Consider the following 14,579-nt stretch of genomic DNA (forward strand, 5'->3'; position numbering starts at 1 on the left):
ATTAATCACCTCATTTAAAAAGTTAGGCAGGCTTGTAGAGCACTGTACAAAGAAAACCTAAATGTCTGGGACATGCATGTAAACATATATGTAAAAGCACATAGGACTGCTTATTTTCCTGTCGTCTTCCTTTTCTGATGGCAAACTGTACCATCTGTCCTGTTTGCACCCGGCTCAGCAAGGTACTTGTTACCTGCAAATTTTAAGTATTTGAGATTGTCCTGGCCCCACCCTTTCAATGGGGAAATGTGCTCTTGTCCTTCAAGCCAAACACATGCTTAAATACCTTCTACTCGGGAAAAAGAAGTTTGTTTTTGTGCATGAATTATGTGTGACTTTTTCCACTTTCCTGGACAACTGTGGAATCTAGGTGGTCTGAAAAATGTGATTTCATAGACTGTCGTGATGACCGTGTGGGGTGATTTTAACCAAAGCCCACTGAGAGTCTGTGTCTGTAAACTCAAGAGAAGCCGCCATTTAATTTAAGGGTTAATCATTTGCATTGACACCAATATTTTGAAAAAGTGGCTCCAATCAAAGAACTGCAGATTTAAACTCAAGCACAGTAAGTATTTAAGTCAACCTTACATCTCCCTTGTATGGAGTTTCTACTGAGTTCTGCAGTTACAGGGAGAAAAGGCCATCCACAGAGCTAGCTTGCCCTGTAGAATTAGCCATTGCCAAAGCATCACAGAGCAGTAAATACCTGTAAACACTTCCTTTAAAAAGATCTGAATAAGTGCTTAGATCCATGGTACAGGTGATTGGCAACAGGTAACTTTACTTGTTACTTAAAGTTCAAAATAAAATCTGTGGAAGAACAGTACTTCAGATGATCCAGAAGATCATAACGAGTAGTTAACAGTTTATTCATAAAACAATGTTTTCAATGACAAGAAGGCATAATAGTGAGCAAGACGTTTTAGGGGCTGATGATGGTTCATTTGCCCAAAGAGTTTGAGAACTACTGTTCTGAAGAACTGTAGGAACAATCAATATGTGTATGTGTGTGTCTTAATAGGTTTTCTTTCAGCCTGTGATATTTATGGCATCAGACTTCAGTCTACAGAGCAATGCAAAACATAAAAATAAATTGCATATTTTCATACATGAAAGTGAAAAAGCAAAGGATATGGACAGAATAGTGAGCATTCAGAGCTCAGCCTCATTCTTTAGCTGTTCAATTAATAAAAATCATGTGGAATCAATTGACAAGATGATCTGTGGATTTCTATTATTATATTTTCCCAAGTAAAAGTTAGATGAATGTAAAAGGTAGAGAAACATACTTTTACATTTTAAAAACTACTTTAAAAGCTGAGGAAAAAGGAGAAAAACCGCCGTGGCCTCAGAAGCAAATGGGTGTGGGATGTGGAAAGGATGCTCAGGAATGCTGCTGGGAGCTGGCTTTGGGAGGGTGTGGAGTGGCTGGGGGTTCCCAGCCTTGGCCTGGGAGCCAGATGGGAGATCAGGGTCCATGGGCAACAGACAAAGACATTTTTAGTACTGCTGGGAACCGACTGGAAGTATCATTGTATTGCGACTTTTTTTTTAAGATTTGCTATGTGATGAGTAAAACTTATGTGGTGTTGATGGAGAACTGCACCAGGGCTTTCAGCTGCAGGATGTCTGCAGTAGGACTCCGATCTGAAATGTGCTGGGTGAGGCGCGCTTTGGCCCTACAGTAGTTCTGCCCGTTGTAGAAATATTTATCTAATTTTGAACTCCGTATCAGCCTATCCCTTACTGCCAGTCGTTCATTCAAAAATTTTTTTGCATTGTTTCTGATAGAAGTCCTCAGTCCTTCAGGGCATCTGTAAAAGCAAAGCACAACACCTGTGCAGAACCCTCATTAACTCGCCTGTGGACTTTGGGTCATATGCCTGCTAAAGCAAACGAGTCACAGATATGGTGGGGGGGTTCATGACAGGCAGGAACAGTCCCGTGTTGTACGTTCTTATGGTGCACTATCCTTACCTTGGATGTGAAGGTCTAGTTGTTACAAGAATATAAATAATAACAATAAAAGAAGAGATTTTAACATAAGACTGGATCTAATGCAAGAATTTAATGACAAGAGCTGAATTAGGTTTAATAAAATGTCATTTTCTCAATTAATGTTTTCCAATAAGTTATTTCCAATATCATTCACTGCTCCTACCAATAAAGCTCTTATAAAAGCTCAGCAAAAATACACTGAAGCTTGGCCTGCTAATATTGCTATCTGTTTTAAGACTCCTTTTTATTATACATGAGCAAGAAAAGCTAATGTCTGGGAAAAAGTGGTTACAGCCAAAACATTACATTTTGTCTTGCCTGTGGATATTTAAATAAAGAGTTGGGGGGAAGGGATGGCGGGGGGGGGGAGAGGGAGGGCTGATCCAATATTGAAATGCCAATGTTTGGTCTATTTTTGCATGAATAATACTTGCAGCCTTCAGGTCCTCCCTTTTTTTGCTGCCAAGCTGTTGCGCAGATACAGCATTTTTTTAGAACAACCTCTTTGAGAAATAATACTTCAGTGCCAGCAGCTTTATGTTTCTGGTGCTGAAAGATTACTGGAATGTGTTTCATTAGGGATTCTTACATATTTCTTATAACCCCGTATAATATAGGGTTATAGGGAAATTAGTGTTATCTTTATGGTTAAGCAGTGGAATCATGATAAAGTATCTCTCCTACCATAAACTGCCAAATCTTCATGGTTGTACAGGAATCTCTGTTTAGAAGTATGATTTCATACATTTGTGATAATGTGAAAGTAGAAAAAGAGGAAGTTAAATTTTAAATTATATTTTAAAGTTAAATTTTGCTTGGAACATTATGTGCGTCTTACAATCTCAAATATTCACCCTCCTAAAGCTGTTTAATATCTGAAAATCCAGTGCATTTATTTATTGGGTTAGCTGTTCCTGTGATCGCTCTGGATCTGCCAAGATCATCTCCTGAGGTCTTGAACATGGAGCCAGTGACTCCCTCTTCGGTTCTCTTGCTCTTTTGCTCCTGCTGGCGTTTGGTTTGGAGCTGCAGTCCCCTGTGATTGCTCCCGACTTCCTCAGGAAGTCTGGCATTTTTCTGTGCCTACTACGTGTCTACTCCAGGAACAGCACCTGGGGTAACCAGTCACCCAACAGCCTTTGGGAAGTGAAATATTAATTAATATGAATCAAAGTTCATAAAATGACAAGATATGCTCAGTACTGTCTCTGACTCTGGCCATCAGAGGCTGCTTAGAGAAAGAGGGTAAGGCACAGCGTAGCTATGCTGTGATTTCTTCATCAGGCTTCCTGCTTTGGGTAGTCAGTGGTTTAGGGACATCCTAAATCAGAGGTTGTGTCTGGACCATTGTGCCGCTGGTGAATCTTTGTCTCTCTGACTTTGTTTAATCCACTTCTTAATATTTCTAAAAAATAAAATTTTGCTTCCATAACATTTTCATGGCAGTGAATTCCATGCTTTAATTATATAGGAAAAAATACTTATGTGTTTTTCTTAATGTGCTACTTGATAGTTACGCTGGGTGCCTTCTAGTTACTGTGCATGGCACAGTCAGTGAGATTTTCCTTTTCATTTTATGCATGCCTTTTACAATTCCATGGACTCCTCTTGCATCCCTTCTTATTGCTTGTTATTCTAAGCCAAATAATCCTCGTCTGTTTAAATTTCTCACAGGAAAGTTGCTGCATGTGTCCAGCCATCCTCGCTACCCTTTTGGTATGTTTCTGAATTATACCACAACCTCTTTCCGATGGGGTGCATGAAACCTTAGATGCTATTTCAAAATTAGGTGCACCAGTAAGATGGAGCGTTCAGACTTAATTTTCTTAATGCTCTAAAAGTCTGTTTGCCTTTTGACTTCACTGAGTATGTATTCAAAGAGGGCATGACAATGTTCCCGTGGTATTGCTCCTGAGTGGTAATAGCTAACGTAATAGCCCAGCTTTGTGTATGTGTAGTCAAGGATTTCCCCTGCCCACCATGTGTATCGCTTTGCAGTCACTGACTTGGAATTTCACCTGCGTTTTATTTCCTAGTCACTTAATATCCTGCTGCAGAGCTTCGCAGTCTGCTTATTTTTGGCAGTTCTGAATATTTTTACGTGAGCAAATTTTTTCATCTCTTGATTCACTTCGTGTTCCAAATCACTCAGTTATATTGAACAGTACTAGATTCCCTTTGTTAAATGTTCTTTGTACTGTGCAAACATGCCATTTCCTCATCTTTGTTTCCTGTCTTTAAATTGCAACCTGAAAGAGTGTGATCGTAATGCAGCGAGCATGTGCGCATTACCCGACAACGTAACGCATCCATTCTGCRTCCGACTGGCACCCCATATTTCCTCGTGGTCCCACTAGAACTTTTCTCTGCATCTGCCCATCTTCTCTTGCCTCCGAAGATTTTTTCAGCTTGTCTGAGAGAGAGTTTTACCTCTTCCTTGGCATTGTGATCTCTGGGAAGCTATCCAGCCRCAGCCAGACTCTCCGTTTACAGGGTCCTTGAGCTAGGAACTCTGTTGCTTTGGCAGGGGACAGTCTCCATGCTCTTACCTAACACACATTGTCTGTTGCTGTCTGGCTTGCTCCCCTCCCTGTAAACCTTTTGTTCTCTTAAGTTAGATTAGTACTTTCATACAGGATTGTGTTTAAAAAAAAAAAAAAAAGAAGAAGAAGAAAACCCTAGCAACATTCAATGCAACAAAAGAGCCGGGGCACGTGAAAGTGTGATGTGTCAGTATTGTTAAATCACTTCTCTGCCATTTTGACCTGAGAAGTATCAAGTATCCACGTTTCCTGTTAAATCTAAGCAGGGTGAAGACATGCACTACATTGAAAAATGTACGGATGTTTTATAAAATTGGACCTTTAGACTGAGAGGTGAATTTACAGGACACAATAATGAGCTGGCCTACAACAGGCACAGCAGTGATATTAAATACTTACTGCAGCTATGTAAGCGTTGTTACTTAGTAAACCACAGGATGGTTTAATTGAGTAGTTCATGTTTCTCTCAGTCTGAAGTAATTTTCTGGTGTAAACTGAATGTCTTTTGTAGAGGTAAAGAAGGAATTACCTTAATACTAGGAAGGTGAAGACTGTAATTCAGAAATTGCCTGCTTTCTCTCCTGCTATGGGAAAACAGAATTTTTTCTTCTCTTGAGCTCTTTGCTGGGAAAACAGTTCTCTTATGAAAGGTGGTAAATGTTCCCTGTCAAAGGGACTGAAGCCATGAGCCTCTGATCAGTTAGGATGCAGCTATACAACAGATCTAATGGGGTAAAGTAATTTGGGCCTTGCACTCAACTTCACTATAAGCACAAAGTTTCCCTATATTTATCTTTAATTATGCATATGCAAATCTGCAGATCAGCTCTTCAGGAAATCTCAAGGGGTATATTTTCTGCTTGGTGTGATTTTAATTCTAGTTTAGTTAGTTTAGGGATTTGAATAATTTGTGACTAACTTCAGGATTGCTTGAGGCCTTCCAGTCCAGTCGTTGATCAATGAACTGATTTAATGTACTTTTTTTTTTTTTTTTTTTGGCAGCTTATTTAACCCCTTTTTTCATTTCAGAGCTGCCAATGTCTGATCATGGCAATGGTGAGAATGAAACCCCTCCACCTCTCCCCCCACATCCCAGTGAGGATCTGCTGAGTGAGGATTATAATAATCACAGGTTTGACTTTGGCTATTTGTAATATCTGTGGCTCTAATTGCTCGTTAGTGATTGTGGTAATAGTTTTGACCGATTTAAAATCACTTGTTGTTTTGTTTAATTTGTACCATCATATTTAGTCACTGGGATGATTCTTCAGTGCAAACAGGGAAAGTTACTTTAACAGTCAGTTCTTTGTTGATTTCTGTTGTTCTTAAGCTGCACTGTGCCTCCTGTCCATGATACATGGATCACAATGCCTAGAATGGGTTCAGTAAAACACAAAAGAATCCCCAAAACATAATCCTAATTTAAAAAAAAAAGTATACATATTAAACTATACCAGTGGGTGCTATGTGCAGATGCAGTGCCTAAAGTCTTTTAAAGGTTTAAAAGTCCGAACCAAATTCGGTTTGTAGCGAGCAATCTTCTTTTACTGAATGTCAACCAAGAAATTCTTGAGGTTAAAAAATTAAATCAAGTTTCAGTAAGTTTGCGTGTCTAAATGTCTAGAAAAAAAATTAACAGTGGGCATTTTACCAGTTGTAAATTAGGTAGATTTTTCAGATATTTTAAGAGTACCTTTTCCAAAGGCTGGCATGTCTGATGGCAGCTGCAAGTTATAATTTGCTTTATTAAATATTAAAGTTTGGAATAAGTGCAGAAAAGCTGTAAGCATGTTCAAGTTTGTGCTGGCATGTGCTTTGGGTGGTAGCATTGATTTCACTGAAGTAGTATAGGATAAAAGTCAAAATATCATTTATTTCAACCTACTGTACTTGTAATGCTGAAAATTCAATGTTGAATACTGTTTACTCATTTTGTGTAAATTCACAGTTGTGATAGTCATGTAACTGTTTCATTGCAATGAAATTAGGGGAGTCTACATTTCAGTTAAAAGACTTAGCCTGACTATTTTGCTTGTGTGTATCCATATGATTAAAAACTACCCTTAAAATGCCTGACTGCAAATGGTATCAAGTAGGTATGTCGTGCTTTATTACCGATGCCTTAAATTCCTTACACATTGAGGAATCCTGTAACTGTTTTCTTTTTAAGTAACATGCACTAATTTCACTGGAGTATTTTCATAATTTCTGGCGTCCCAGTTAAGCAACAGGCACATATATGTAGCATAGTATAATCAAACAAAACTCTACATAGAGTAATGAATCTCTGCACTAAATTTGCAACTGCTATTGTTTGCAAGAATCTGAGCAAAAACATTCTCTTAAATGATAATGATATTAAGATGATGATGAATTTATAGGCCTTCCTTCCTATCCTGGCTTTTTTCCAGAGTTGTATTGGTTTTCCATTTGAATCTTAAGCTCTGAAATTGAATTGCTGTGGGAAGTCACGCTGGTTTCACTGAAGTTGTGTTTCAGCAAAAAGTTGGGGGAAATGTTTTGACACTGTAAAAGCTTCTGATTGAAGAGCTCTAAAACGAGATGTTTTTAATTTTGAAACTGCTTTTTGGTTTTAGAATATTTTTTAAAATAACTTAAATTTCTAATTTGAGAGAGACATGGAAGATTTCAGGTGCAGTGCAATGAGATATTTTGACTCCTCACCAGTGAAAGTTCCTTTGAGTTTTACTCAGGAGGAATTTTGAAATGTTTAGGTATTTGCCTAAATTGAAGTAAAATGAAATTAAAAGAATATCTTTGAGTTCTTCAGAGTCTTATGGCACCCTACATAAGACTCCAGGTAAACATGCTCTGCAAAAGTGCATGGTGGTAGGATTTTTAAGCAACTTCAGACTAGCAGATCTGGTGGAATTGAACCAGGAACGTTGGCTGTATTTTCTCCAACTTTTGTAGCATGTTGCTACATGCTACAAATGCGATGGTCAAATGGAACTAGCAAGAGGCAAAAAGAAAATTGCAGGCACTGGGTATGTTCCTCTTTTCTTCTGCTAAATAAAATATTAATTGGGTAAAAGCAGCAATTATCACTAAGAATTTATATTTGTATTTGCATATGTAATGAAAAACAAGTGACTAGAGGTGTTAAATCTCACAAAAGAAACTTGAGGATCAATGACTGATTTTAAAATGCATGGCTGCTAACAACTGGAGGAGGAAACACATGTATACTGTGCAAGTTTTAATTAGTTCACTTGTGTTTGAGCTGGTGCCTAAATATTTTACATGTTGTTTTTTTTTTTCCTGCAGCCCTATCATAAATTCAGCAGTGTATTTAGCAGATCAGCACATCAACTTCAGATCTTTGACACCAGCCAAGCGGTCTGAATCAATTAATCTGAAAGCCTCAAAAAGCATGGATCTGGGTAAGAGGGGGTGGGGTGACATGTAGGTCAGCTTTTTAGCCCCGGCACATCTGTACCATCTCTGTTTCCTGCTTTTGTTTCTTCCACACAAACATCAGGGAGCGAGTTCTGCGGAGGAACTGCAGTGATGGGGACAATGGTCTGCCTCCTGTAGCATCTAATTGCAAGTACCCTTTTTACTGAAGCCAAAGAGAGATTTATTTTTTTCTTAAAGGCCATTCTATCCATTGTATTGAAATCTTAGCTGAGGAGAAGAGAGACCTTTTGTAAAAATGAGCTGGAAGAATTGCCACACAATTTTTGTATGTCTAAAAATACTGCAAAACAGCAACCACAAAAGTCATTTTCCTATAGAACATAAATGACTGCAAAACTACACTGGACAAAGGCTAACTTTCTTAAGACAAGTTGTATATTTCTTCATTGACAATAGCAAACACGGGCAATCAAAGTGTTGCAGTAGATCTTTATAAATGCTTGAAGAGTGATAAGGTTATGGTCCTCTACCCATCAAAGCTGTTCAGAAAATCTTGCAGGGTGGGTGAAACTGAAAGTAAATGGTTCTTTCAATATTGCCGAAGCATTTGCAGGTGGAAGATTGACGGGTTATTGCAGATGAAAACTGAGTCATGTTTTAATGGCAGTACAAGGGAAAATTCACGAGGCTCTTAAGCCTCAAAGAATCAGAAACCAAATAGGCTTTTCTTTTTCCTTTTCGTTCTTCTTTGTGGCACCACTCATCCTTTATCTGGCTTTTTCAAGTTCAAGTGTTGATGCAGTCATTTTGAGAGCCATCATTAGGATGTATTTAATTGTAGATTTGTGTTGTGTTGGATCAGACTAAATACAATGAATGGAAAATGATCAGTATCTTGCATAGTCTCAAGATGCCTTTTTGTTGGTACTGCTGGTTGTTTTTTTTCCCTCTGAAACATTCTAGATTGGTCTTTGTTTTTTGTACTGTTGATTTTTATTGTCTTGTTAATGTAATGTCATTTTAATGTACCATAAAATGTCTGTATGCCTGTAATGGAGTGTAAGGCATGTCGAACAGTTGTTAATGCATGACAAGAATGGATAGAACCCCTTTAGGGAAGTTTTTAAGGCAGGTAACACTTGAATTTTAAAGCTACTGCATGATCTGAACAGAAATTAATCCCTTTGCGGTTCTGCCCACCCCTTTGACAAATAAGAACAGCTAGATTTTTTTAGAATGGAAATACTGTAGATGCTCAAAAGTGGAATGAGGTTACAGACTTAAGTCAAAACATAAAATACCATATATAACCTTCTAGAGAAAATGAAGTTCAACTTCAGAGTCTTATTTAGAAAGGTTCATTTACAACTCCCACAGAAGTCATTGGGAAAGAAGGCTCACAAGTGGCAATGGAACATTAGGTAATGGGAATGCTGTTGAGAGCATATTCAAAACTACCAGCTAACTCCTACATCTTTTCGTCCTAGTCTGTGTTCAATTATATTATAAGATTAAAATCAGTATAAATCACCTGCACTTGCTCCAAACACCCACAAGGGATGCTTTGAGAATGTATAATAGTTGTTTCTGATAGAAAGTTGCTGTTGAAAATGCCTCTTCTGATATGAAAGTAAGAAGAAAGGGGAAGGAGAGATTATGATCAGTCTGGTTGGAGACAGTAATATTTTATCCTTCTCATATATGATGAGGTGAGACACAAGACAGAACTGCACCCATCAAGGATTATGTTCGGGCCTTTTAATTTCATTCATCTTTATTCAGACTTTATAAGGAGTTGTGCCCAAGTGTAATCATTTTCTTATTAGGGTTGCTGATCATTTATTGGAAAAAGACTGTTGAGTAAAAAATTGACTTTAGCCTTTTAGGCATAAGTTCTTTACCTGACTGAAAAATGAAGTATATGAGTTTGCCTGTAGCTTGGCAAATAAACTGAGGAGATAAAGATGAGAGCTAGGACCTTCTGCAGTTATTCTGTAGCAGGAAGTGAAGTACTGCCTTGGACTTCCCACCTTTGACTGATGTTAAACAGAGACTTTTGGCTGGGAAGCTTAATGGAGAATAAATGTGAAAAATCTGTAAGTTAAATAACTACAATCTAAAATTTTTCTAATGGCAAATAAAATTCCAGTATCTAAAGCTGTGCTTCCAAATAGGGCATATAGCTCAGACCCTGAAATGGGTATTTAGAGAAGGAAGGTTTTCTTGTGTGTGTGGCTTTTTCTTTTTTTTTCTTTTTTTTTTTCCTTCTTTTTTAAATCTTGTTCATTACTTGACTGTAGTCATGATCCAAAGTAAATTCTCATCCTAAGATGCTGTTTGGTACCTGTGGTACCCATTATTGATTTCAGTACATGGTTTGGCACCAAAAAAGGTGGAAAGTGCTACTATCTTCATCTTCCAGACCCAGAGTTGAGGCTGACAATGACTTTTTCAGCACTGCAGAGGAACTCTGTAGCAGATTTGGTGGTTTTTTTTTTTTTTTTTTTTAAAAAAAAAAGAAAGAAAGGTGACCTGTATCCAAGACTGCTTGAGTAACTGCTAGCCCTTCTTTCTCCGTCCATGTGATGATGTGATGCTGTCCACTTACTATTTTTCTGAAGTTATGCAAATCCCTTCACTCCCCAAAAATAAATAAAAATAATATGTTGAATAGAAAAATAAAAAAATTGGACTCTAGGAGGAGAGCTTTGAGGCTTCAGAAAATGTGACCTGGATGCAGTTTTTTCCCTTTTAAACTGAATGTTCTTTGATTCAGGTGTCTCCACAGATGTGGAAAGACGCAACCAGTCTTTCAGGTCACAAGGTCCAGAAGTCACCTGGGTCTTTCTAGACCTGAACTCTGTAGACAAAAGGATTAGTGTAATATTAGTGTAATACAGGGCATCAGAATGAAATCTGTACTAGTATCCACTTATGAAACAGTCTACCTTGAAACATATATATATAATTCATTCATTGCATTCATAGGACAACAAAGGCCTGGATTATAAAATGGGATAATGCAGATAACAGAAAATGTTGGACATGAGAGACCTGAGAATCCAGGTATTGCTGCAGTTTGGGGACCTGAGGACAAAATAGTACACTCATGAATTTAGGGAGCTAATGAAATTATATTGTAACGGTCTCTCTGGCTTTGGTGAGGGTTGGTATATACACAAGAAGCAGATCTGTTAAGTAAAGGCTAGTCTATAATTACATAGAATTGAAAAGAGGAACATCAATTTTAAATGGGTTTCTACTCTGAATCTATGTATTTTAGGCCCAGAAACCTTTGAGTGCTTTATTTGTTTTCCAGTCATATGTGTTTATAAAATAATGATTATTATTATTATAAATCACTGTTCTTAATGAATAGTATCAGGAAGTAAGGAAGGGTGATCAAATAGTGTGCAATACTGTTAACATGTAGCATCAATTTATCTTTGTCATTCTACAAAGCAAATCTTGCAATGATGGAAACTTGGCACATGCAGCAAAAATTGTAGGTTACTTGCCAGTAGTAATGTATGGTTTAGTTTATTGATTCTTAGTGTATTTCTGTGTTATTGATTGGACAGCTAGGCAGGACCAGAGCTTGTGAACCGCTCTTCCTCATTGTATAGGCTGGGCTTCAGGCTGTCATGCAAATGCCGTAAGTCATACGAACTGAGAGAAGTCTTAACTGCTGAGTTCACAAATAGTACGAATCCAAAAATGACTTTTTCTGAAGATGGTGTATTTCAAGAACTCTAGTTATTTGTAGATGACTTAATTTTTGCATGCATGTACTTAAAAAAAAAAAATCAGTGGTGTATCTGGAAGAGTTATTGTTGTGGAAACTTGAAAAAATAGGAAAAGACAGCTATAGTGGTAGTGTGGCATTTTCTTTGTTTTTTTCAGGCATGAGCAGAACCCTACCTCATATGCACAGGTGTCTTTGCACCAGGAGTCTGGATGCTGCGGGAATGTTTGTAGGGCCCCTGGTTTCCTGCTTTAGCATCTCTCACTTAACGCGATGGTCCAAAGYTTCTCAAAGCTCACTGCTCCATTCAGAACAATGGAGCACAGACTGGTTTCCAATCAGCTACAAGGTTTAATGTTCTTCCCTGTGCTGAGACAGGGCTTCCTGGATCACTTTTAGAGTTTGTACCCTGTGTCTTATGGCATATCTTTGCTTTACTATGTTTAATTTTGCTTTGAGCTAGTGACAGAGGAGCACGGTCACCCCCTTCCTTTACTGGGCATGGCACTTGACACCTTCAGTCAACTGCAGTTTTTTGTTAGGAATGATAGTGCTTGATATATTAGCAAAGAAAGGACATCTGCTTATACCTTGCTTTCAAGAATTCATGCAGGGCCAGCCAAAGTCTGACTTGGAGTGCATGCCTGCACTGATTAGATTTATACTGCTTGCCAAGTTTGGACTTGTGCTTATAGAGTGCTAAAAATGAGCAAAACAAATTCAGAAATGGTAGAAACAAATTTATTGTTGTGCCTTCCTACTTCACAAATAAGTGATGCACTTTTTCTGAAATGGTAGATAAAAATGAAGAAGAGGAAATCAATGGCTTCTGTACAAGTCGTCGGAGGGATAGTTTTTTCCTTTCCTTTAACTACCTACTATATATGCACATTTTCCTATGCATTAACATGGTCATGTAGAAAATAGCTTCTATATAATAATTCATCAAAATCCGTGTTCACTAGTTTTTCTTTTTTCTTTAAACTGTATTAAAAAGGTAATTTTTGTGGTGAATGAATGGAAATATTGGTATTTTTTATGTTGTACTGGAAGGTGAAAATCAACGTGCTCTAAAAATAAGAAAGAAGGGTGGGGAAAGGTGTTTTATTATTTATCTACAGCACCCTTATTTTCCATAAATCTGTGTATGTGTTAGGACAGATTTAGGCTATGCATAAATGTACTGTAAAAGCTACAGCTCTGGGAAGCGTATTCAAAACATGAAAGTGTAGCTTGTTTTAACCTGAAGCAACATGGAATTGAATCTTATGAGCGTATAGCAATTTTGTAGTGTAGCAATTCAGGCAAAGTACTGTGTAGATTTACATTTAAGGGTGTTGTTGTAATAACACATGACCACTCTCCCAAGGTATTGCTCAACTCCCCCTTTTTTTCCCAATAAAAACCAAAAATCCACAGATCTTAACTGATTAAGCTCTACAGCCTGAAGAAATGGAGCTGTCCTTTACTCACTTCTAAAAGCGAGTGAAATATTATTTGCTAAAACATCATTAGACATACTCAGAGTCCCTTAACCTTGGGGTATGTTTAGTAGAGATATCAGCCAACTTCACTTACTTATTTAGGAATAATTATCAAGTGAATATGATAAGATCTAAGGTATGGAGTGTTCTGCAAGAAAAGCAACATGTAACCGACTGTTCAGTTCTTTGATAATTAGAGGATGCATTAGATTTAAAGGCACCTCAAAACAAAGAGAAAACAGGGTTTATAGAAGGAGATAGAAGGTGCAGTCAAGATGCTATTAACTGTTACCTTCTTGGTTTGCTCTGAAACATATTATCCCTTTTCTGAGCATAATTTTGGATATTGACATAAATATATCAAAAGGTAACCAAATGAGGGCCAAACAGAGCTAATGGAAGTTGCTCTTCAGTTTGAACAATGTTTCAATACAGATGCAATTAAAAGAATATATTTTGGGAGGGTCCCTAATGAGTGTTAATGGTGTTAGTGGGACAAAAAGTTGTTTGGTATTTAAAAATCATTTCTTTCTTGGCCATGGTATGTATGGAATATGTTTTTTGGGTTGAAAACGAATTTAAAACCACATTCAGAAGCCAGTTAAGTTCATTAGAGTATTAATGAGGAAACTGAGAAGATAGCTCAGTATTCAAATAAACTTCTCAACGTTATTGGCTTCTGACAGTAATTTGACAAATAATCTCTTGAAGAGAAGGACTTTTTAAACAAAAAAAGTCATGGATTTAGGGAAAATTGTAATGTATATGGCTATAACTGTCTTGGGGGATTAAGGGCCAGGAGATATTTTAAAATTCATCTAGCTCATGTCATGGGTAACTTTCTAATACTGTCAAATTAAATGTGAATTTTCTGAGGCCGCTTTGCAGAATAATTTTTTAGACATGAACACTACATGTACTTTTCATCATTTAAATAACTTTCTAAATTCTGCTTGTAAGATCTCCAAGTAGGGAGTGAAACAAAAGGAATTATTAAGTGATAGGAGTACGGTGGGGCAGACTCATAAATGAATTTTTTCCCCTGTGAAGGGGAACACTTTTACCAAGGCCATCTCCGTTACTCTGCTTTATACCCAACTTGCCTTGGCACAGTGGAGGGGGAGGTGAGCTGTGGCATAAGGGCAGAAGCGGGCAGGAAGGGACATCAACTTTTTCAACCGGTTTTGTAGAAACCTCTTAGTATTCAAGGCAGTGTGTGGTGGAGCAGCCTAGGAGCAGACAGATGAACTGTGATGGTGATCAGAGAAAACATTAACATATAGGTGAGGTGGTAGTTTCTTTGACTGCTTTAACAAAGCTGAAGCAAGTTGATCTGTTAATGCACTTAGACTATTGAAGTGTTAGGGGAAGAAAATAGTAATTATGTTAATGTATAGCTACTTTGAGAAAGTACAGATGATAATGAAG

General features: G+C 37.6%; 1 protein-coding gene across 1 annotated transcript in view; it reads left to right on the forward strand.

The window, feature by feature from the left end:
- The window catches only part of PARD3B (par-3 family cell polarity regulator beta), a 411,041-nt gene that overhangs the window by 218,068 nt on the left and 178,394 nt on the right, over positions 1-14,579 (forward strand). The window contains exons 15-17 of the mRNA XM_026088114.1: positions 3,673-3,714; positions 5,571-5,673; positions 7,830-7,945. Coding sequence (XP_025943899.1) covers positions 3,673-3,714; positions 5,571-5,673; positions 7,830-7,945 — 261 coding nt within the window. The remainder of the gene's footprint in view (positions 1-3,672; positions 3,715-5,570; positions 5,674-7,829; positions 7,946-14,579) is intronic.

This window comes from Apteryx rowi, unplaced genomic scaffold, assembly GCF_003343035.1.
Source record: "Apteryx rowi isolate R43461 unplaced genomic scaffold, aptRow1 scaffold_12, whole genome shotgun sequence".
Classification (NCBI taxonomy): Eukaryota; Metazoa; Chordata; class Aves; order Apterygiformes; family Apterygidae; genus Apteryx; species Apteryx rowi.